Source organism: Onychostruthus taczanowskii, unplaced genomic scaffold (genome assembly GCF_017590055.1).
Source record: "Onychostruthus taczanowskii isolate IOZ18803 unplaced genomic scaffold, ASM1759005v1 scaffold4, whole genome shotgun sequence".
Classification (NCBI taxonomy): Eukaryota; Metazoa; Chordata; class Aves; order Passeriformes; family Passeridae; genus Onychostruthus; species Onychostruthus taczanowskii.
In genome coordinates this window covers 2,508,538-2,533,292 of record NW_024501459.1, presented here as the reverse complement: position 1 = coordinate 2,533,292, position 24,755 = coordinate 2,508,538, and the positions used below count along the sequence as shown (strand labels likewise).

Here is a 24,755-nt window from a genome sequence, read left to right as displayed (position 1 = left end):
GCTGCGTGACACCCGCCGCCCACCCGCGGTGCCGGTGCCGCAGCTCGGCCCTTCCGCACGACAACACGGTGCTGCTGCCATCCTCGGCAGCGCACGGGAGACCGGAGGGCCGGGGAGGGAACACGGGGCTGCCGGCAGCGCTTCCCGGCCGGCGGGGACGGGAACGGGAGTGCGGGGAGTCAGCGCGCGGGCCCCCTCCGCCCCAGGGCGACTGGTGACGAGCGCCGCGAGCGCCGGCCGCCCATTGGCTGTGGCGCGGGGGCCGAGCGGCCAATCAGGGCCGGGCTCGGAGCGGCGCAGCGCTCGCCCTCGCCTCGCCCGGCGGCCCCGCGCGCGGGGGGCGGGGTCACGTGACGCTCTGTTTACATCCTCTCAGCTGTCGGGCTCCGCCTCCCCCGTCCCGTCCCCGTCCCGTCCATCGCACCGGCACCGACACCGACTCTGGCCGCCGAACCGACCCGCGCATCCCCGACCCGCGGCCACCCAGCGCCGCCCTCCGCTCACTCGGCCGTTTGCCCGCGGCCCGCCGGAGCGCTCTCCTGCCTTCAATTCTCCCTCCCCATCCCCCCCATCACCGGCGGGTCTCGCCGGTGCCGCCCAGCGCAGGGTCCGGGGCCCGCAGCGGAACGGGTGAGTATCCCGCACTGTGGGGGGTGGGCAGAACTGCGCTCCGGCCGCGCTGTGCGGCTCGGAGGCCCCGTCGGACGGCCGGGACGGTGGGTTGCGGCGGGGGAGGGGAGAATGTGGCCCTCCGGCCCCTGCCCTGTGGCCCCTGCCCTTCGCTGGCTCCCCGGGCGCTCCGCTCCCCATTGTCCGCGGGCCCCGCACGCAGGCGCGGGGGAAGGGGGGTGAGGGGGAGGCGGTTGTTTTCGCGCAGCCGGGACAGGGCGAGGGCTCGCCCTAGGGAGGGACAGGACCGGCTCCGTGCCTACGCCCTCGGCAGCCCCTTCTTCTCCTTCTCCTTCTCCTCCTCCTTTGCCCGACCCTTGCCACCCCTCTCGGCGTCTGCGTAATGAATAATCTCTGGCCCAAAACGGGTTGGGAGCAGGAGAGGTGGTTGGTGTAGCTGCCGCGGGCCTGGGCAGCTGTGAGAGGACGGGGACAAGAGCGAAGGTTTCAGCCTCGAGATCCCGGCGGGGGTGTTGGTGGTACAGGCAAGGTGAGGGCAGCGCTTGTCCCCCGCTGCGGCTCAGCGCCTTGCCTCCCCCCTGTGACGGCTGTGCGTTTGCTGTTTGCCTTTGAGGAAATGCAGTGAGAAGGGAAGCCTGCGGTTTTTGGGGATTTCTTTGGGCTTGGTTTGTTGGGTTTTTTTTGTTTGTTTTTGTTTTTTTTTTTTCACTGTCGAGTCTTTACAGTCTCATGGGTTTGTGGGGACTGCGTCTTCCAGGCCGAGGCATCATTGAGGGGTGCGTGAGACATTTTGTTTTGTTTCAAGAAAAACCCGTGGGCTAATGCAGGGTATTTCTCTTTCGGGGAGTGGAGGAGGTGGTGCGGCTGCAGGAAGATACTTTGTTTACGTAAATAAAGTGTGTGAAATGCGCGATAACTTCGCTTTTTGCCCGCAATCCAGGGTGAGTAGGTCGGTGAGCATTCCTGGCGGCAGCCGCCGGAGGAAAAGGAGAAGGCTGCCTCTGCCCGCCGCTTTGCCACAAACGCACATTTTGTCTCTGTTTATATTGTGGTCTCTGTTTTGGCTGGGAGAAGAGTAAGGGGAGGAGCAGGAACTGGCTCCGGGGCTGCCACCTCCTCCCGTCTGTTTTCTTTGTTGTTATCAGCTCGAGGAGGCGTCCTGGGGTCACGTCTGTAGCTGAGCTGCGGTCTGCGGTGTTAATGGGATTCCTCTTGGGCCCCAAACCTCGGGCCGCCTTCTGCAGTGCAGGTGCGGGTCTCGCCTGCCCTCCGTGCGCCCTCCTCCCCCTGCCTCGGCAGCTGGCAGCGGCTCGCTCTGAACTTGCAGGAAGGGGAAGGGGGGCAGAGGGAGAAGGAATCTTGGCATTTATTTGATACTCGGTCAGCAGCCTGGGCCTGCTTTATGCAGCTCTGTCATGAAAAAAAAACCAAACCAAAACAAAACAAAACAAAAAAAAAAAAAAAAAAAAAAAAAAAAAAAAAAAAAAAAAAAAAAAAAAAAAAAAAAAAAAGAAAACCACCAAAAACCAGCATCAGCAAAAATGGAAACAAACACCTAAGGTGGAAGGGTGAGGGGGTGTCTGTTTGAAAACAAATTCTTTATGAAAGTACTAAACTGCTCCAGTGTGTGGAAAATGCTTGTGTCCTTGCAGTACTTGCCAGTGCCAACATAGTTAAGTGTTCTCCTAGGGGCTATTTTTTTTCACTCCTGTCAAGTAATAAATAAGTAAGTACAGTTGAACTGCAGGCTTTGTCAAGAATGTTAGGTTTCCTCTCATAAAGAGCAGCAAATGTTGAGACACACACAAAAAATACCCAGAATAAGGCTAGTCAGCACTTCAGCAAATTAATGAAGATACCCAGTTCCTCTTGACCATATGACCTCTGTGTTACAGAGAATGCTTTTCTAGATGGAAGGCACAAATAATCTAATGCTTAGAGTTAGTAAATTACAATAATGTGTGGTGAGAATGTCTTTGTAACCTTAATCCATTCTGCTTGCAAATGAATTATAATGTGTGATACACTTTTTCCCCCCAACAGGACCATTACCTTACTCTGGGCAGAAGATCTCTGGAAGGAATCAGGCTTGGAATAGATGGAGCTTCTGCAGAACTCCTGCCTGATTTGTTGGGAGAGTTTGAAAAGTATTTTGGATTTTTAGGTGGAAAAATGTGTGACAGATCGATTGGTATTTTAACTGATTCTGGGTGAATAAATATAATGGTAGGAATGTTAGAAGTATGTGAGGTCAGAGAGCCACAATGAGGGCTTTGGAGATAGACACTTAGCCAGATGTTCTTTACAACAGTCAGTGTCCCTCAGAAGTGCTAGAAAATACAATTGGATGTTGTTGGGAGGTCTGCAGTGAGGAGAATATAATGGAATTGCAGAAATAGAAAAAAGTATGTAATACTGGACAGTCCTGGATGGTCAGATTTTGTCACGGTGTCTATGCAGGTTCCTTCTCTGCATCATCTCTGATCTTCACTCCAGAATTTTTGTAAAAGTCTTCCTGCCTCTAATTGGCCTTCTTTCTGGATTTTCTTTGTCTAATCTTTGTCATTACTTGCTTTAGATATGTGACTGGCCACTTTCAATTTTGCAGTGTTCTATTGATACATTATGAAATCTTGCCATTTTTATAATCATAATCTTGGCAGTTTTGTGGTTTTTATTGTTTAGTTTTCTGTTTGCCTGTCAGTGCCTGCCCCAACCTGCAGCTCCTTCTGTCTAATAGGAGACTTAGAAATAGGACCTCAGTGTCAGGCATGTATTGTAGTTTTCCGTGCCTGTGGTGGGCCATACCAGAGCAGTCACTTGGCTGTGTTTCTGTAAACTTGAAGTGCTTTGAGATGCAAGTGTGTATTCTGAAGCTAAGGTAGGCTTCTTAGGCATGATACCAGTGCAGCTGTAAGTCTTAAGGCAAACTTAGAAGAATTGGCACATAATTCCTACTGCAAGACATTGTAGTGCATCATTCTTTTTTTCCCCCCGCAGAACCAGGCAATAAGATTTCCCCATGCAGTGTCTCAAAGGTTTATGTCGGGTGTTTCAAAAGTTTCCCAGAACAAATACATTAAAAGCAATTCTGAAATACTAAGCATTATGGTAATGCTCATGCCAGTCTTAGGTGCATGGAGAGAAACACCTGAGAATACAGTAATTTTTTCTGGATAAGAGGTGTCTTTACATGTGCCTCTTCATGTCATTTCCTGCTTTGTTCCCATTTTCAGCAGGATTGTCACAGAGATCTGCTGTTGTACCCTGCTGAACTGAAAGTGATATTCTGTAGCTGATGATTAATTAGCTCTGTGTAAGAAAAGTGCCTTGAAGTCTCCAGCACTTGGCACTCTTGAATGCAGACATCGTTTATATAATCTCATTTGTTTTACCTACTTAGAATGTAAACTCCTCAAAGCAAAAGTGGGTAGAATATAGATGCAATTATGTTTTGCAAATGAATAATCAGGTATGTGACTGGCCTAAGGCACTCCAGGAATCTTCCGGTAGGGTCAGAAGTTGATCTGCATACTTCATCCTCTCCAACAGGTGGGGATTTTTTGGATGGAGAATTCTTTTAATGTATCTGCTTTGCAGAACTGTGTTCACACTGTTCTGTTTCCTCACTTATAGAGTTAGAGGGACTGAAGTGTGGTAGTTATATCAAATATTATGGGGATAATTACATGAGAGCATCAGGATGCAACTACCGTGCTCCAAGTCTTTGGGACTTATTTGTGTGCACTGGATGTTAATGAAAGCCTTCAGGCCTCCTTCATGCAAGCTCTTAAAGGAGTTTCTGCTGCTGTGTTACTTAAGAAATTTGGGCTGGACTTCTGGTCCTTGAAGAAAGGATAGAATTTATAGCAGCTCAGGATGCTGAGTATAATATTTTATAGAACTGAAAGATAGCTGGCTGGCATTCAGAAGAGGGTTGTTGGTTTTCTTTCCTTTTTGTCCTGGTATGTCATGCCTACTTCATGTTTCAAAGGAAGTGTTGCAAAGTCAACAGTGATGTTAACCTCAAGGAGCTTGGAATGCTGATGTGATGTATGTGTGTGGATTCTTGCTGAATCTACTTCTGATCAGAAGCTTATTGGAAATGTTAAAAGTAAGAAGTAAAAGTAAACTGTAAGCAAAAATGTCTTTAAAAATGTCAGTTAGTCCAAAGAAACTTTTTTTGGAAAGAAGAAAATAATTGGAAACTACAGGATTGAAAACAGGTCTGGAGAACAACTGTAGGGTCTTTATCACTTATATATTGTGACTACAATTGGTATGTGACATATTTCTCAATTAAGTTTGTCAGTTCTTTGGTCTGCATCCAGACAGAAGCACAAAAGTATGAATTGTCCTTTATTGTGAGGGAAAGACACTGGTTTAGAGGTTATTACAGAACACTTAAAGTAAGCAAAGAAAGACAAACTCTACAGCCCTAAAAGAGATTAGGTGTGACATTGGGAGTCACCATAGGAACTCACAAGCTATAGGTCCTGGTGTATTCTCATACAGTGAAGTTCTTAAGTGGGGAATTACTGTGGAACTTCTCTTCTTAGAGGGGCTGTCTTGGGGCAGAAAAATATTTGGAGCCTGCTGCTTAGAAAATGCATTTAGTGAAGGCTAGTTTTGAACCTCTTTGTTTTGTTTAGTAAGGAAAGGATGTAAAGTTCTTGCTTTTGCAAGTGCAGAGTATTGAACTCTATGAGTTGCATGCAATTGGAGGTTTAGATACTGGGAGTGTTGTTAAGGTGGCATAACAGGTGAGGTTTGGAATGCCTCTCAAGTAGACCATTTCACTTGATTTTCTCAAAGTAGTATTTGGTCAGCATACAGTTGCAAAACAGAGTTGCATTTGCTGTGGTTCTAGGGTGTAAAAGAGTGCAATTGGAATTAATGTTGGAACACTTGTTTGAGGAAACAATTCAGAATTTGACAACAAACGCTTAATATCAGGTTTAAAAGGTAACAGGCTTTCATCAAGTGGTTTGATAGTGACATGAGCTGTTTTTAATCCTGAATGAAAGACATTTCTATGGGAGGTGCTGCAGGGCATCAGGGTTGTCGGCCTGGAGCTGTTAGATATGAGAGCATTTAATGAAGGCCTATATTATTTGAAGTACTAAAAACAAACAAAAAAAAAAAGATGGCAAACAGGATAAATCTGAATTAGAGGTAGCTCAGCAGTTAGAGAAGAGAGCCCTTGTCTTGGTTGATGACATGCATGCTTTACTGGAGGTGGTGTATGTTTAGAGACACACGTGCACAGAGAATACGTGGACAACCAACCAATTCTGTGGCAGTGTAGATACTGTAAACAGGATCTCTGTTCTGAATGTTTTCAGAACTTGGTGATGGCAGACTGGTTACAAGTCAGTGTCTCCAGGTTAGCTCTTCTGGTCTCTTTTGGCCAATAATGCCTTTTATCTGGTTGCTTTAGGTTAGGTTCCTTTCAAAGCAGTCTTAAGTGACACAGAAAGAGCAGCTTCTCTGAGTTAGTTGCAGAGGAGCAAAGACAGGATGTGGGCAGAAGAGTTTTCTGTTTTGTTGTTCAGCACTAATTGTTGCTGTAGCACCGGCCAAGTAGCCAATAGTTAGCATAAGCACCTAAAATAGCACTAGAGGTCTGTGTTTGAGCACTCGAGTCACATCACAAATACCAGAAGCTTGCTGTTTTTATTACAAAACCTTTTCTTTGCATGATTTCTAAACAGATAAGTCTTATTAAAGCTGTCAGTAATCATAATTATTTCTTCCCTTTTTTTAACAATTGGCTTGTTAAAGTTTTAAGTGATAGGTGCATATTTCTAATGGCAAATTAAGCAATCTTGAAAACTATTTTCAGAATGAATAGTGACAACTTTGTAATACTAGATAATGTTCCTCCAGGAGGCATCTGTCACTGGGAAGATTTTTTTTTTCCCAGCTGATGTCTACAAGTGTCATTTTAGATTTAGTGGTAAGAGTTAAAGTCAAATCAGAGTTGTTCTAAAATACTAGTTTAAGATGTAGTGAAAGGCAGTATGCAGTAATATTGTAGACACAAAAGGAATGTAACTATTAAAAGCATGTATTGATGCCATTTTTCAAGTAAAACAAATATAATTTATTACTTATCTTCAGGAGTGAAAGGTAACTAGATTTCAAAGAGATCATCTCAGGGGTGACATGTCCTAATTATTTATTCATATTTAAAAAAATACTAATCTGCCTCTCCAAAAGGAGATTTCTATATTAATATGTGGTTTTTGTATGTGAAGTGATAGTAATTGGAATTGTTTATAATAATAGTCAATTAATGAATCACAGTCGGCAGTTGATATGCCTGTGGCATCCCTGTCCCAGACGAAAGGCTTGATTCCTGTAAGTAGTTGTTTTAACATTAAAAGAGGAATTAGGACCATGTGGTTGGCAGAAAATGAGAAGTGATTGCTATTTTGAGATTGTTTTATTTCTGTAGCAAGTGTTTATAGCAGATATTTGGGAATTACCATGTGGTTTTCTTGACATATAAAAGAAAAAGCCAAGTAATACTATTCAACTCAGTCAGGATGACTGTGCTGTTATATCATGCTCTGTATATCAAAGTTAAAAAAAGAAATGATTGTGGGAGCCACTATCCTTAGAACCGTTGTTTTTGCTTGATAGGTATGACTGAAATGAATGCAAGTCAGCATTGCTGAAAGAATGAACTCCAAAGCAGTTGCTAAAGGAGATGCTTAATTTTGATAAATGGTTACTATTTCTGTAGTATAAATAACTTCAAGTAATCAGGAATGCTGTATTTCTACTGGTACATCAGTTTGCCATTACAAGATTTGATTTTAATTTGAAAATCTTTGCCTGAGACTCATGAAATTCTTGTTTAGTGTTGTAGTTCTTTTTGGGTTCAGTGGGTGGGGGTTTTGCTGGCTCTTTTTCTGCTGGGCATGTGATCCTGTTCTTTATTTGCAAAACTGTTTCCTCTACCCTTCTGAGAATGAACTGTGGTTTTCCTTCCATTCCATGTAGTCCATTTTGTTAAGCTTTGCTGTGTTCTTCTTTCAAGAAACTCTAAATTTGGCATTATTGTGGTCAGAAGGTCAGTGAAATTGGAAGGACACAGAAAAGTCAAGCTGCTGAGTTTCTTTGACTTCTGCTGAGCTGACATCTGCAGTATTATAAAATCCCATAGGCCTTAGTCTCTTGTTATTTGCTTCAGTTAATTATGCATTCATCATGACTAAGACTCATTACTGCCAAGTTTCCTGAGATTCTCTGATGTTTTCTGAAGTAATGCAGTTGTCAGAAAAAGTCACTGTAAAATTTGACTTCTCCATTCTGGCATGCTTTGGATAAACTGGAGTTGTCCATGATATAACTACATCAGATTGTGTGAGTGTAGCAGCCTCTTGTGTTCTATCTGTAAACTACACTTATGTAAGGTGAAAACCATGTGCTTTGTATGACTGCAAAAAACCTGATGCAGTAAGATTGTGGAAACGATGATTATCATGAGCTGTGCAGCCGCACAGCTGCTATATAGGCAATGATAAAAGGTTCTCAACTTCCATTTCTTGCTGAAATATTTGCATGAATATCTTGGAATGGTTCCTGGAGCTTTCACAAGTGCTTCAGATCCTTTCTAGATGACATCTGCCATTGTTGGTACTGTAAGTAAATTATAACTTTGGAGCCACATTTACAGTAGTACTTGATTCATACCTGAAGAAAAAGAAAACCAGTAATTCAGAAACATTTTCAAGTTTAAAATGTGCTTATGTATTTTGGTTTGTGCTTTTAAAGAAGGGCTATAAGGAGTTTTGTTCAAGTGTTTCTAGTTTTTAGTTTAGGTGTCCATGGCCTCAGGTCCAGTGAGTTGTGAGGCTAAGCACGTATTCTCAGTAGCAAACAAACACATGTATTCATCATCTACGTCTGTAATTTTCCACCACACCAACACAGGAGACAGCACTAAGGCAAGCACAAATAGCGCCAATGGCCTCATCCTCTTACTCTTTCTGTGTGCAGACATATGTGTGTATGTATTAAGAATCTTTCCAATTACTGGGTTTAGGCACTCATTCTACCCTGGAACTCTTCAGTCTGTTTATACCCCATTGCCTCTTACACACATGCACATGCTCAGCTGCCAATCCCAAACACCACAGTTTCTCCAGCAGCTCACCTTGGATTCCTCTTAGTTCTTCCAGCAGCCACCTGCCTCAGCTGCCTCACTTGGCCAGTGAGTGTGTCCTGTCCCAGTCCCAAGGCCACTCTGCTGGTTTGCTGGCCAGTCCAGCTTGCTACTCTGTGTGGTTACACCTGGACCTGCAGAATCTCACACCCTGCTTTGCTGGCCCCTCAGACTCTCCAGCCCTTATGACCTGTGGTCTGACTCAGTGTCTTGTAGGTGCCCATGGGCACCAAACAGAAGCCCAAGATAGAGTTGCGAAAGGAGATTGACGGTCCAACAGGATGGGCAGGGCATAGCTGGACACACATACTGACCTGCAGCCTGCTGACAGGTGACCTGTCCCTCTTGTCACTGTAGCTGTGGCTTTCCCATGCTTGTTTCTCCCCTGGTCACTGTGATTTTTCCCTTTGCCTGCCTCTGGTTCCTCCCCCGAGCATCCTCTCGCAGGACTTGTGCCGTCCCCCAGATCCCTTTCCCCTGCACTACATGGGATCTTTTACAGACCTACTTTTGTAGCTCTGTAAAAGTCACACCTTTGGATCTGGGAAATGCCTTGGAGAGGCACGGTGGTGGTGGGAGTGTGGAGAGAGCTGGTGGTAGGCTGGGTCAGGGTATTCATCTGTGTTTCCCTCACCTGTAAATGCACCCCTGCTCTGTTGTGTGCAGAACAGCTTTCTGTCACATAACCCAACAAAGTTAACTTTGATATGTGCAGGCAGATAATCTGTTTAATCATTTGCAAGCCCTGTGGAAAATATAAGGTGGAAGGTGCGGACAAGCTACAGAGGTGTAAATTAAAATGATACTGTTACAAAAGCAATACTTTGAAACATTACCTCAAAGTAAGGATAATATTAAAATATTTGCATGAACCTTTGTGAAACAGATTTTGATTGCAGTGTTAATGCTGTAGCCTTTTACATTGTAAACTAAAGTGTTGATTTTTTTTTTTGTTTCCTGGATGACTAGAGACTTTGGTAGAACTTTAATGTAGATTTAGTTCGTACTTGATTAGTATGTTTTGAAAGTTTGGATAAATCATCACTTTCTTTTTGTTAGAACCATGAAAAGGAAGTTTATCTCTGTTTTATATAAAGTAAGCATTGAAAATCATAAGTAATAGAGATTTATGAACAAAGTCACATCATTATATAGTTTGTGCTGTGTGTGGGTTTATGGTAAGTGTAGAGACTGAGACAAATTATGACATGGATCCTTAAAGTCTAAAGCTTTTGGATATGCAGGATTTGGGGGTTAAAAAGAAGAAAAAAGGGTAGATATCCATTGCTTTCTTTGACAAGATAAAACTAACTCAGTGTGCAAAGTTGCATTTGAAAAATCAAGTTACATTTGAAAAAAATGGTGATTCCAGTGTGATGCTTCTGGAAGATTGCATTAGTGAAAGAATTTTATTTTGTGGTTCTGAGGAGAGAAGCAGGAAACAGGAATAGGCTTTACTCGTTCTTTCCTCTTGAGAATTACAGGACTAAGTAATAAAATAACTTCTCAAAAGATACTGTTGTATTGCACTGTACTGTTTTAAGAATTAAGCACAGAAGAATTGGGATATATTTTTTCTTAAATGGTATTTGTTTAGCATCTCATAAGAAGAGGATGCATAATAAATAAAAGTTGAGGTTCTCAGGCTGTGAAAGTAAACGTCATGATAATACAGTATTTAAGTTGTTTATGCTGTGATTATTGTGTGCTATTTTGAAGCTTTTAGATACATTCCTGAAGATTAGAAACGAAAAAAATTTAGTGTATTTGGAGGTTGGTAAAGTTGATTGATATTTCTGTTTTTAATTGAACCTGGTGGGTTTTTTTTTTTTTTTTTTTTTTTTTTTTTTTGTAGAGACTGAAGTAAATGCATAGCTCCAAGATGAGGTTTCAAGTGTCAGGAATGCAACTATCTTCTATTTTTACACTTGACCTCATTTCTGTTTTCTTTTGCTAAAGGCAACAGGCATATGTTGTTCTGTTGCTGCTGGAAGTGAGTTATTTAAATAACTTGAAATGTTTATGTGCAGTAAATTTTTGAACTTTAGTACTGCCTGAAATAGTGAAAATTTTGGCATGGGCCACATTTTGCCTCAAAAGTCAAAGTTATATGAAGTGTGACTTGATCTGCTTAAGGACTATAACTTTTATGGTAAAAGGTTAGGAAAATATGTTTCAGTTCTTGTACAGAATCTGCTTTGTATTTCTTATAAAAGAGGGTTCACCCTCCCCGTCCCCCAGTTGTTACTAGGGACTCTGATGATTACTCCAAGGAGCATAATTTTTATATTCTGGTCAACCAAACTAAATTATTAACCATCTTTTACAGAAAGAAGCAAGTTTGGTTTTAAAAATGTTGACTCTCTCACTATTGTTCTTTATATATATATATCTCAAAGTGTCTTAGATGGAAAGCAATCGCAGTGTTAAAATTTGCAGAAATGTTGTGTCGCTTTTAGACCTTTGCCTTTTCACACCAAACAGAATTAGATATACCAGAACCAGTTCTTCTCATACATCACACTACAGCTCTTCTGATTCTTAACATTTGCCTGTTACGGCTTATATGAACCTGCTTGAAATGAATACTCTCTGTTAAATACCCTTCTACAAAGCTGTGTATTTTGGCAATGAGTTTTGCAGCCTGGTCACTCTGTAGCTCACTAATTTGTGAAATATGTGCACAGACAGCAGTTTCTGATACGCAAAACAGGTGCATGAGACAGGCTCAGTGAATATCAGACATCTGTATGTACTAAACATCATCAATTCATCTCTCTAGTGAAGTCCTGATATTTTAGGCAGTGAACAAACTGCTGTTACCTGGTACCTCCTGTTTTTGTCGGTCTGTTAGGCCCTCCAGAGAAGCTTCTCATCTTTCCCCTTTCTCCCAGCCAGTCTGTGATAAAGCCCTTTGGCTGGTGTATACTGGGCAAACTAAAAATAGTTGTGACCTGGCAATAGACAGAGCTGTAGGCGCACCTCTCAGGAGCTGAGACCTTTACAAAATGTGCTAGAAGAGGACTGCCAGGTTCTGTCACGGACACTGGTATCAGAGGAAGGATATCTTTCTGCATATTAGACATTGGGTTAAACTGATATCTTTTGCTTAGATCTTCAGTGGAACTTTAAAAGGTCATTAAGTCATCTTAGGCTCCCCAGAGGCAAGAGCATTTTGGTGCATTGTCTTACAACTAGGCAACAGGAATTGTTTTCGACTGTTGCGGGTAGAGAAGCAATATTAATTATTTTGAAGTCTGCAATTGATGGTACACTGTACGGTACTCAGGGCAGAGGTAGTGTTCATTCAGTCATAAAGGTATACCTACAACCTGTTGTCTATATGTGAAGAAGAATTTAAGTCTCTTTTTGAAGAAGAAACTGCTCCTGAAGCCTGAGGGGCTTAGCTTTGCAAAGAGTTTTGGTTGCCCAGATTTTAAGCAGTAAGGAGAGCTAAGTCAGGATGTGGGGTTAAGCTGAACATTAAAATTTTAGTCCAGGAAGTATGTAGGATTGTTTGCTTTGCTTTGTAATAAAAGGTACTGAATTTTCAAGCCTTTATCAGCATACATGAGAACAGGTCTGGCATGCATAGAAAAATGTTCCTTTCAGCATGTGAAGAGGGTAGATAGAATTTCAGATGAAAAGAGCAAAATAAGTACAAGAGACAGTATAGACCAGGAAAGGAATGTCTCCTAGTTCAGAGAAGAGCGCAAAAACAAACACAAAAGCAACTAACAAAATTCTATTGTTTCATTATTTTTTATTCTACTCAAGTTCCTGTGAAAGGTTTTAATACTAAAGAAAAAAAAAAGTTCAGTAGCTATTCAGCAAGTTACTCCAAAATTATGCCCTTGTGCAGCTGCCAAGGTTAAATTCATTTGATCATGTGCTTATATGCTTGTCACTGCTCATACGTTTGTGGAGTTCCATAAATTTCACTACCTCTTTTGAGAGAAAGGCAGTACCATGTCTGCAGTTCAGGTGACTGTAGGTGGAGGAAGAGTGAAAGCAGGCACATACCTGGAATCTTGTACAAACAGCTGTTGAAAGCTCAAACAGGAAGATCAGGGCTTAAGCTTACATCAGACTTGACAAACATTTTCTGCCCAAGTAGGTCAATGCAATTCAGGTTAAGTCAGTAGTTGTAGCTGTTTACATTCATTTGACTTAACACTAATCCTGTGGTCTATTTTTTTTCCATTGCCATATTGCAGAGAACCTCAAAGTATGCACTGCATGGGAGAGCTGACTCTACTTGGTTTTGTACTTGTTTCTGTTTAACTTGAAGAGCTTCTTGAAGTGACCCACTGAACAGCAGTTTAGGAGTGAATGTTTTTAAGTAAGATTAGTCTAGAGTATAGACTATAGAAATGTGCAGTGTTCTCTATAGTATTCTCCTTAATGCGCCAAGTAGCATCATATATCCTAAAAACAATAGGTTTTCTTCTTTCATTAGCTGCTTGGAGTGACAAAACAAATACCTGTGGAAGAGAAGGTAGTTGGATTTCCAAAGCACTTAAACTTTTTGCTGCCTTTTGTATCAGTTTAGTGGCAAGTGCAGGTGTAAAAGTTTTTAAAAATGTTTATGAAGACTTCATTGTAAAATACCTGTGTGTCACACATTTTATTCTTAATTTTGTAGTCACATACTGCAGTTACTACCAGCACATACTTAATATTTTGGTTTTCTCCAGTCTTTGCTTGGTTTTTGTAATATTAGAATTATTCTTTTCTTTTCAGATCATAATCAATCATACTGTTTGTTTGAAAGCTACTGCTGAAATCTTAAACTCGGCTCTGCAGTTTCAGGTTGAATTTCCTTGTGTGAGTCACTATTATACTTGGGAGAAAAAGGGAAGCTAAACTGATAATGGAGTCCTGTGGTTGTAGGAGTCACTGAATGGGATGAGGACAGGCAAAACATGATCTTGAGTTCATAACAGCTGTGAGGGTATAATGTATTGAGTCTGGACAGAAAAGGAGTAAGTCTGGTATTTGAACTTTAAATCGCTGCTGATTATAGCAAAGTTGCTGATTTTTGCTGAGTAAACTGTTATCTTGACTGAAGTGTTTCAGGCCTGTGTGTGTATTCATGGTTAATTCCCTTCTATTGCCAGTCACAGAATATTCCTTTTTGGGGAAATTGAACAGCTGAATTCTAATATTAATGTGCAGCTCAGTGACTTGTTGTGTCTTCTCCCTCTCACAAGAAAGAGAGAGGATTCACCAAGCAAGGTTGTATTCTGTGTGAGTTTAAAGTAATGTATCACACTCCTGATTGAGTGTCATGTTTCTCCAAGCTGATGTGTTAGTGAAAATTGTGTTAGTTGTAAGGAGAAAACTTCAAATATGGCTTATTTCATTTATTATTCTATTTTCTATTTTTTGAAACAAAGTAAGGATCAAGTTTGTCAGCTCAGGTAGCTTGTATTTCTGAGTAGTTATCTATACGGAGTCAGGTTATGTCAGTATTACAAGATACTTTAAGATACTTGATGTCATATGGATTTAGCAATGTCAGTGAGGTTTTGACTGGCAAATTAACTGGATACCTTGCTAGCATGGTATTTAAAGTGTATTTAAGAGAGTGTGCAAGTCCTTAGTGGCCCAGGAAATTAACTTGAAGTGCAAATACATTTGTAGACATTCTGAAATTTGCAAAACTTGTTTCCCTTTAAAAGCTGGCAAAAAAACTTGGTTAACGTTATACCTCATTACTAACTTTTCAGCTAAGAGTTTTGCGTGTCTTACAAAATAGTGGAGAATTAAAATGCACTCAAATTGTCATCTCTTCCTAGCCACATAGCCAAAAAATAAGAGTTCAGTTAATGTGACAATATTAAAAATAAAGGAAAATTATCACAAAGCCACCCAGAATTATTTAATGTGTTTCACTGAAATTGGTTACAAATTAGGTCAGAAACAGGTCAGAGGTGGTGGTGTTACACAATTGTGTGGATTGTTAGAGAAATTGGAAAGTGTGTTTCCATTTCATTTTTATTGTGAATATAAGAAACTTCAAGACAAGTTTCCAGCTTCTGAGAACAAATTCATGAGTAGTGCAGAATGGAAAATAAGATTAATTGCAGTTGGTTTTACTAAGTGAATTAACTTTTTATCAAGACTATATTGAAATTTTAACTCCTACACTGTAATTTCTGTTGGCTTGTGTATTCCAGAGATTCCTAAGGCTAAAAGCATTAGCTGCATTTTGTTAAATTGACAAACCTTCATCTTTCTTGTAGTTGCTATACGTCTTGGTGTAATGGGCATCAGAATGCTGCTTGTGCTCTTTGTGAACTGCAGGTGTTTCAGTTTTACTATCAGGGAGCTTCAGATGATGTTTTTGGTGAGCATTCAGCTGTGTAGAAAGTTTTATCATGCTGCTGTTTTTATCTTGGTCCTGGGTCAGCTGTCAAAAGGAAGATTTGACTAACTTGCCCTTTTTCTCCAGCTGTGCTAAAATGGCTTCTGAGATGTTTTTTGTGTGTTTAAAAGCATTGCAGGAAAGTGAACTATCAAAAAGTATTTCTCTGCAGCACAAGAGGCCACTTCTCATGAAAAGATCTATTTCTTTCACTTCCTAGGGCATTTTTTGTTTTTGAACAAAAATGCTTTCCATTGAGCAGCATTTTTGCCTACCTGTAGCTGTAGAGTGCAGAGTAGAGCACTGTAGATGACTAATGAATGCAAACCAAACCAAGATACCTAAAAAGCTAGGTATCTAGCCTAAACACCATCACTGTCATCTGCTTAATGTCACCTTCTTCAGACGGGGGCAGTGTGTCATGTCCAGAATGATATGTAGCCTTTAACTGCACTGCCAAATAGCCACGCTCTTTTGCTGTGTCTCATTCTTGAGAGGAGACTCCATTTCTCTTCTCCCCTACTTCCCTCAAATGTCACGGTGTTGACCACACTTTTTCTGTTCTTGGCTTCGAGATTTTGTGTGATAACCATTATTGAAGCTGAGACACTTGGTGGGTGTCGTCAGTAGAAAGTCTTGTGCTATTGCAATAACTTGACCCATCATATAATGCCAAGAATACAAATTACAAAATACCTAAAAAAAGTCTGTTGCTGTGTCATGAATATTGAAAATTAGAAAAGTGTTATTTACAGGATCTAAATAGTATGTGAAAGCAGTGAAGACACTTGTTGATGGAAATGCTAGAGCTTTATGTTTTGCCATGCGCGGGCTCTGCACGTTTGCTGGCGCAGCGCTGATGGCTAGCCGAGTTCTCCATCTGCTGGTGCGAGGTGGTGGATGCACCCCGCAGGAAGAGCTGAAAGCGGCATTCCCGTTTCTCAAACGTAGCAGCTGAATTTAGTCTTTACGAAACTTAGTTCTTATCTTTGTGTTTTTAGTTAAATTTATTTCCAAACGTATCTCAAGATAATAATGAATTTTTTAGTATGAAAGATGGCAAAAACTATTGCTTTAGTCTCTGTAGATTATTTAATTGAAGTATCATAATTTGATTCATTGAATCTTCAGGTGTGGTGCAAGTGCAGACAAACAAATAGGGCTGGAATATTTTTATAAACTACAGTTGAAAAAATATCTCAGGTTTCACATTTTCTTAGTTGTCCTGTAGTTTTTTTAGAAGTAGAAAGAAATATTCCTGTGCAGTTGAACATACAGTTCAACATACATTTGAACATACAGTTGAACATACAGTTGAACATGCTTATTCTGCTGTGGAGCACTAGGGTATTCTGAAGTCTGTTTTTTCTACTTTAATCAAAGGGCTTTTTGCTGGATAATTGCACGTAGTGACTTTTTACCTCTTTTCATTCCAGAATGTCAGTGGGAATTAGGTTTGGATCGGAGGGAAGCACACAGCTGAATGGTGAACAGTCATCATTTCACCTGTGGTTGACCAGAGCTTTAATAGCCTTGAACATTTCACCCCCACCCCAATAAACTCCCCCCAGTTTATATACTGGTCATGACATCCTATGGTATGGAATAGCCCTTTGGCCAGTTCAGGTCAGCTGTCCTGGCTGTGCTCCCTCCTGGCTTTTTGTGTGCCTGCGCACTGCAGAGTGTGGGAAACAGAAAAGTACTTCCTCGGCTTAGGGTAAACACTAGTGAACAACAGCTAAAACTTCAATGTGTTAACATTATTCTGGTACTTACTGTGTACTCTGTTCACCTAGAAGTGATGCATTCAACTTCCTATTCTCCTGTCTCCTAGTCTTCTGTTGCTATTTTACTGGTAATTCATGCAACACTAAAAGTGTTAATATCTGGATTTTGAGTTTAGTAATTCATAATGAAATAACTGCAGCTAAAATACAGATCTGAAGGAATTACTTTAAAGTTAATATGACTTACTGCAGTGTGCTGTGTATAGTTACACTTACAAACTGGCAAGCTGTTAAAAATTTTTAGATACTTAAGGAGTTTTTATTCCTCTAGTGAATATGGCAGGCATTAGGGGGGGCTCAGATACTTGGAGGGCTTTCCTGTTTTGATCCCAGAAGAGAGCAGCGTGCCATTGTATCTGCAGTATTCTGTTTCAGCTCAAAAATGAACGTCTGAAAGCATCTCTGGGACATCATCCCTTAGTGGGTTTTCTTTCCCCCGTGGGATGATTTTAGCACATGGAATCCAAGTTCCTTTCAAAATTAACTAATTTAGTACATGCTCCAGCTGCTGTTGGATACTTAGCTCTCAGGATAGGACTCACCCAAAGGCAATTGCCGTCCTGTAGGTGCCTGCTCAAATATGTAACATGGGTGAAGGGTTCTTAGCACTGTAGGGTTTGCAGTGTCTAGCAAGCAACGCAGCATAAGGGTTTGCATGATGTGGACAGCCCATGCTGACGTATTAAGCCCATGTTTCTCAGCTCTGAGTTAGAAATCTGAGGGGCAGAATTTTGATTGAGTACTAGCTGTCCTGCCTCTTAGTTCTGCTTTGTAAAGTTATCCAGTACAAACAATATTTCATTACCTGCTAATAGTTGTTAATGCCTTTGTTTTGCAGGATTCTCTTGTGATGTCCTTCTGAAAAAACAGCTGAGACTCCATTACAGACTTATACTTCTGGAAAAACTGCTCCTAATGTATTTTGCAAACTAATTGAATTGCCACTGAAGTTCAGCATGGGAGGAGCTGTGAGTGCCGGGGAAGACAACGATGACTTAATTGACAACTTGAAGGAAGCTCAGTACATTCGTACGGAGAGTGTGGAGCAAGCCTTCAGAGCGATTGATCGTGGTGATTATTACCTGGAAGGATACAGGGACAATGCTTACAAAGACTTGGCCTGGAAGCATGGAAATATACACTTGTCAGCACCTTGCATTTATTCTGAAGTTATGGAAGCACTGAAACTTCAGCCTGGATTGTCTTTTCTAAATCTGGGTAGTGGAACCGGATACTTGAGTACAATGGTGGGATTAATATTAGGTAATTATTAGGTAACCTGAACGTTTTTATTCAAATATAGTGGGTTTGAATATTTTAGAAGATTATGCAAGCCCTGTAAAAACTTACTTTTACTTCTTTAATAACAGTACTATACATAAGGCTGGCTCTTGGAGGTGTGTTGTTAAAATACTGTTTGTTATCTACAAGCAGCTCTAATTTGGTGTTTTGGTAATTTCTTGGGTGTTTTGGAAGAGGCAATTCTTCCTGCATTCTGTAGTCTAAAATTCTCATTTGAAAGGAAACAGTCCTTATTTTTGTTTAAAAGGGAAAGGTAGAGTGGAACAATTTTTGAAGACTAAAATTTTCATCTGCATTGCACTCTTTGTGTCTTTGCTGTAAGTTACTGTTCTGCTCTTCAGTTTATGGAAGGGAAAATCTAAATTGTAAAGGCTAATTTATTTCTCTTGAAGAAACTGAAAAATAAATCTGTGTCAGTATGCAAACAATTATTTAAAATATATCCAATCATTTTTTTAGTGAGAATATTTTGGAATGTAGACTGATGAGACTTTAATCAAGTGTGTAGGTTTTCAAAAGAATTTTAACACACTAGCACTGTGTTTTTTCTTGTTTTCAAGTGCATTTTCTATATGAAAAATAATGGAACTAAATATTGTTGCCTAAATTAAATTTCAAAACCTGGAGAGAAGACTGCATTAAATCTCCTCATGCCCAGCATTTAGATTACAGAGCACATGCACCAACTAATTTTTTTACAAATTATTTTATTGCATAAAACAGCAGTAGTTATTTTGATGTGTATTTTTCATAGATACAGTTTTCTTGACCATACTGCATGCAATTTTTCCGTGGTTGCAGAAATCTTGCTGACAGCTAATACACAGATTTTGCTTACATTAATTTATATGCAAAACTAAGGTGTCAAGAGTCAGTTTGTTCATTTTCAGTTAATTTAGTTACTTTCTGTCATCAGTTCTTATTGGAAGGAAGAAATTATGGCTAATAGTGCATAACAAACAAAATTTGTTGGTATCTGCAGTGTCTTTTGTTCTAATTAATGCTAATAAACAAAAGAGTTATTTATTAATACTAATAAATAAAAACTATATTGTGGAAAAGAATTATGGTCATTCACAGGTAAAAATAAGGTAAAGCTGTCTACTCTTGGAGTGTTGCTTTTCTCTGTTTGGGAGTGTTTCTAATTGAGAGTAGATATTTTAAATTGGATTGTAGTATTTTAAGTGTAGTATTTAAGCAATTAGTAAATATTGCAGCATTTTTTTTTGCTAAAGTGTTTCTTCAGGGTAGTGACTAATGGTACTTGTTTATTTCTGTCTTGTGGAAAGCTTTGTTACTTCATTATTCTTACTTATCTAATACGTTGTGAAAAAAAGACACTTATATTTATTGTACTTGATTCTGTATACTGCATCTTTATCTCTGTACTTAACCAAATTTGAGTGGTTGTGAATACTCCTGGGTTTGACCTCTCTGTATTAAGCAGAATTCCTGTCCTTCAGAGTAGTATATGCAGAGCTGAGGGAATTAAACCGGAGAAGACTTGTCTTCTGCAGAGGGTGAGGTTGGCTCGCAGCCCCTGAGGAGCACATTTACCCTGCAGATGTTCCCAAAAAGGCAGCTCAGGTGCTGATAGTCCCTAGCAGGGCTTGAGCAGCCAGGAGTAGCAACTGCCCAGCTACTTAGGGAAGTAGACTTCCTGTGTTTTGGAGTGCTGTATCCTGTTGCCAAAGTCTTAGTGTTGTGATGTGTTTTGAGTTCTAGGCTGAGGCGTAGAAGGTATAAATGCAATTTATGTGTCTTTATTTTCTTACTATACTCCTTCTGCTAAAACTAGTTCCGTATAATAATTATACATAAGTGTTTGTTTTAAACCAGGGAACAGTTGCTTTACCAAAGAAAAATAAACAGATGTAGTTTTCTGACAAATAAACCATATTAATTTTTAAAAGATCACTTTTTTTTCAAACCAATTTCAGGGTACACTGCAGTGAGGAGCAGAACCATTTTGACAGTAGTTGGGTATCTTTTCCATTTGACAATGTAGTGAGTAATGTTTCTGCCACATTGGTAGTGTCAAAATGACTAGGTTAAATTATCAAATCATCTGAAACTGGTGATCACTTCTAAGTATAGCAACATACTAAAATCCAATCCATAGAGATTAAATTAACTTTTGCTGAAATTGTTAAAATGTAAATGAAGTTCAGACTAGGTGGTGGAATTGCTATCTCATTATGCTGAAAGAGGCCAGTCGATTTCAGAGAGTAGTGTGGAGAGTTGGTTTCACATTTTTAGAATAGCTGACTCTGCTTACATGTCCAGCTGTGACTTTCCCAGTGAGAGAAGAGAGCACATTTCTCATCTTTGCATTTAAATTACGGATGCTGTGGTGTATGATGATGTTGTAGTGTTCTGCATTCATAGTTTTAATTTCAAGTTGTTAGGGCAACTGGCATTTGCAGGATGTTTTAGTTGTTTTCAAATTTAGGTACTTGAAGGAATGTACATATGAATTTTTGGACAGATGATATTTATGCATTTTTAATTTAAATTGTGCGGTTAAAGGAATTGTGATTAATTTTTAGGCAAAGAAAACATACCTTGAATGCTGCTGTATGCTGTAGAGCTGTTAGCTACATCATAGCCTATTATGGTACAAGAGACTATTAAACAGCTAGAAAGGGGTTGCCTATGCCAATGCTTTTCTTAAAGTGATCAATAATAGCATGAATTTACAGTAAAAATGAATGTCAGCAGAAGATAAATGTTTTCACAGGATCTAAGAACATCCCTTGGATGATAGCTTACCTCTTGCCTGCTATTAGTGAGGTCTTAAAAGCACTGCCACTGGTAACCTAGTGGATTGCCTTTATTTCACCCAGCAGAAAATGTTCTAAACTATGTTAAGCGTTGCGGTTGTTGATCAGGTTAATGGTATATAGCTGTATGCTATGTTTTTGTTGCAGTAAAACAAAACCTCTCTTGCTAACCATAGGTCTGTTTTATTAATCTGTGTCCTAGAAAAGACAAATTTAATTCTGTTTCACTGGAGTAACATCATGGAGCTAAATATTTAAGTAAGATTTAGAATGCTGTAGAGGATATAAATATAAGTTTTGTTTAATCTTATTGATGTTTACTTTCCCTCTCTCCCTTCCCTCTCCCTTTTCCAATTCTATGCTCCAGTGACTAAAGACCCTGGGCTATGAGTGCATGTTAAATTTAGAATCCTTACAGCAAATGTGACTGTCTGATTCAGATTCCTTCCTGATGTGGATAATCCTCAATACACTGTCATGATTTCTTCTTGTTCTGAAATAATAGCATTAACTTTTGGCACACAGTTTGACTTGGAATTATACTTGGATTTGGTCACAGGAAGGCAGTGCAGTTGTGATGGGGTTGTGATGAGTGAACATAATGTGTGGGCAATTTCACTGTTCTTGGTGGAAATTAATTATTATATTAAATCAGGAACAAATTTCTGATTTTGCAATCTGCAAAATAGAAGAGCATATGTGGCTAAGGGATATAATCTCCCATCTCTACGTAGTCAGAAGATGAAAAGTTTGCCATAAGAAAGCTTGAAAATCTAAATATCAAAATACAGACTGAATCATAATTTTTATTTGTTATATAACAAGTAAGTAACATTTTGAAAAATAATTTGCTCAGACTAACTTCAGTGTAGTCAACTTAATTTCTGCAGGCTTACAAAGAAAATTTGTTCTGTAATTGTTTTGTTGTAGTTCTGTCCCTGTTCTTTTATTGAACCTTTGGCCTTTTACCTTCCTCTTTAAGCACTGGTAATGCAGATGAAAAAAATAACTTTGTCTAGCAGTGTGTGGAGACTTCTGTTTCATGTGGTTTTGATGTTTTTACACTGTAGTGCTGTTCCATGCAGTTTTGCTGTGCTTAGAAAATAAACGTCACAAAAACACACTATGCTATTTTTATTTACAGGGCCTTTCGGGATAAATCATGGAATAGAGCTTCATTCAGATGTGGTAGAATACGCTAAGGAAAAGTTGGAGAGCTTCATAAAATACAGTGATAGCTTTGATAAGTAAGTATCTAATTTGTCTAGCTTGCTTTGTAATAACATTTTTGGTTTTAAACTCGGCATGTCATTGCTTATGAGCTTAGGGAGGGGAGAAGAATAACATCACGCAACCAAAACCTAAAACTTCCAGTTTGTGGCTCTACTTCATGAGGTAAGTTGAGGCTTAAGAAAGCACTCTTTGGAAGTATGGGAGTATTTCTGCTGTGCAGTGCTTAGCAAAGTGGATTTTCCTGCATTTTGGCCATGTGTATACATGCACATGTGTGTATGTGCACATGCATGCATATATGCATTTAGGAGAGTGACATGGTATATGGGTGTCTTTGCATGTATAGAGCAATTTTTATCCATTAAATCAGTTTTTATGTAGTTGTACATAATCTCTCTGTACAGTATTAACTTTCTTTCTAATCTGCCCCTATTGATCTGGACATGAGTGATGGTTTCTGATTGCCTTCATGTTTACTTCCTGAAGAGATGGACTTCAGCATATTCATCTGTGCTCGTAGCACTACTCATTTTTACTTCAGGGTATAACTCTGGGTTCCAGGGCTTTGAACCTTATTGCTTCTACCTGCTCAACAATTTTTTGTTAAGTTGGCCTGTAAGAGTATTGGGAGTCTCTGCCTCTGTTGAAGGGAAAGCAAGGTTCTGGCTAAGGCTGTTCTTCGTAAAGACTTCTTTCCTTGCAGGCAATAAATTCTCCACCAGCGATTGTAAGGTAACTTCTGGAAATGCAGAAAATCTTTTGAATTGTAGGAGTAACCTAAAATTGCACATTCTACACCTCTTTCTTCCCCTGTGCGCAGCAAAGAAATTTTTTGCTATCCTTTTACCTTTGTAATGTGCTTTATGACTACCACATTCTTGATTATGTTGGCTGGAGCTCAATCCACTTTTTCCCATACCCCAAACTCGAGGAGCTCATGTCTGACCACAAGCCTTTCTTGTCATGCTCCTAAGTAACAGAAAAGTATCATCCTAGTGTTACCTGTATCTGAAGTAAATTTTGTAATTCTGATACTGGCTACATTATTTTGATACTGTGTTAGCCCAGTAAAATAAATAAAGTCATGTAGGAGATAATGCATGTTTTTCATTATTGTCTTAATTTTAAAACAAGCATTTATGTTGGCTGAAGTTAATCTATAACACAAGCTAGAAGAAAAAAAAAATTGATTCATTGAGCAGCTTTATGATGCAGTTTATATGTCTTAAAAAAATGTGTGTGAAACGTGGTAATTTATGATCACTACTAATACTGCATTAATGGCTCTGTTAAGTTAGATATACCTTCTAGCTAGTGAATCCTGGCACATGCCTTGTGCATTACTGTAGGTGTCTGTACAAGACATACAAAAGCTGGTTTTGATTGGAATGTCTTACCAATCAGGTGGTAGGTTTATATACAGAAATTAAAGGAAATTGAGGTAGCAATGAAGTTTTGACATTATTGAAACAAAATTTGATAAGGATAGTTTAGTAAATGAATAGCAGAACACTGGGGGTGTTGGTTACACTTCAAAACATGCAAGAACTTGAGACAAACAAAACAAAACAGTTAAACATGATGTAAGTAAATGTCAGTGTTGTATGTGTTCCAAAGAAATACAACTCTCCTCACCAACATGACAAAAATTATACTTCTGTGAAAGTGCTTTTTGATAGCCATCTGCCTGTAATAGCTGCAGTTCAGCTGATACAATAATGGTTGCCTGGTTGGATTTTGTGTTTTGGGGGGAATTATCAAGTTGTCTGCACAGCTCATTCTGGCTAATTGCTTTCTTTGTAAATATTTTATATTTTAATGTAGTTAATGAAGATGATGTTTGGGGTTTTTTTCTGTGGTAAGGTTCTTTTGTATTTGTTTTTACTGTAAGTGTTAATATAATATCTTGAATTTTAAGCTCACTCTCCAAGAAACGTTCTCTGACTCAGTAAGTGGTTTTGCTTCTTGTTTCAGTAACTTTCCTGCATCTTCATTTGTAAGTGAAAGATTTTTACCCAAAGTTATGGGACTGCACTATCTGAACTTAACTACTATTTTGGTCAGCTTAATATTTGTCTGAAAGACCACCCAGGGCAGAGGTGTATGGTATCTGTCTGCTGCTGAACACTGGTGTATTCCAAGCAGGAGTCCTCACTGCTTGAAAACAGATTACATGACAGACTGATGTGAATGAAGTTAGTTGTCTCAGTTAATGTGTATGTGAAAAATAACTTGAACTTGACCAGCAGCCTCCAACAAGGTACCCAGGGGACATAAGGAAAACAGAGAACATGATGTGTGTTCCTGGTAGTAATGGAGTTACAAAAATGGGAAATTCAGTAAAGCTTTGTTTTGCCACTTCCCTGCATTCTTTCTTTAGTGTATTAAGTTCTGCAGTCTGATTTGAATGTTCTAAGCCTTCTGCTTTTGAAACACAAACAACAACTTTGCATTTATGGGTAGGTACTTGGAGA

At 39.7% G+C, this 24,755-nt stretch overlaps 1 protein-coding gene across 4 annotated transcripts in view; it reads left to right on the top strand.

The window, feature by feature from the left end:
- The first annotated feature begins 400 nt into the window (after positions 1-400).
- Positions 401-24,755, top strand: part of PCMTD1 (protein-L-isoaspartate (D-aspartate) O-methyltransferase domain containing 1) — a 40,751-nt gene continuing 16,396 nt past the window's right edge. Inside the window, exons 1-3 of one of the 4 annotated variants that reach the window (XM_041412715.1) lie at positions 401-630; positions 17,802-18,226; positions 22,193-22,295. In XM_041412715.1, coding sequence (XP_041268649.1) covers positions 17,920-18,226; positions 22,193-22,295 — 410 coding nt within the window. In that variant the 5' untranslated portion in view covers positions 401-630; positions 17,802-17,919. Of the gene's footprint in view, positions 631-694; positions 1,160-13,611; positions 13,634-17,801; positions 18,227-22,192; positions 22,296-24,755 lie in introns of those variants that run through there. The other 3 variants (XM_041412720.1, XM_041412716.1, XM_041412719.1) reach the window with 3 other exon arrangements.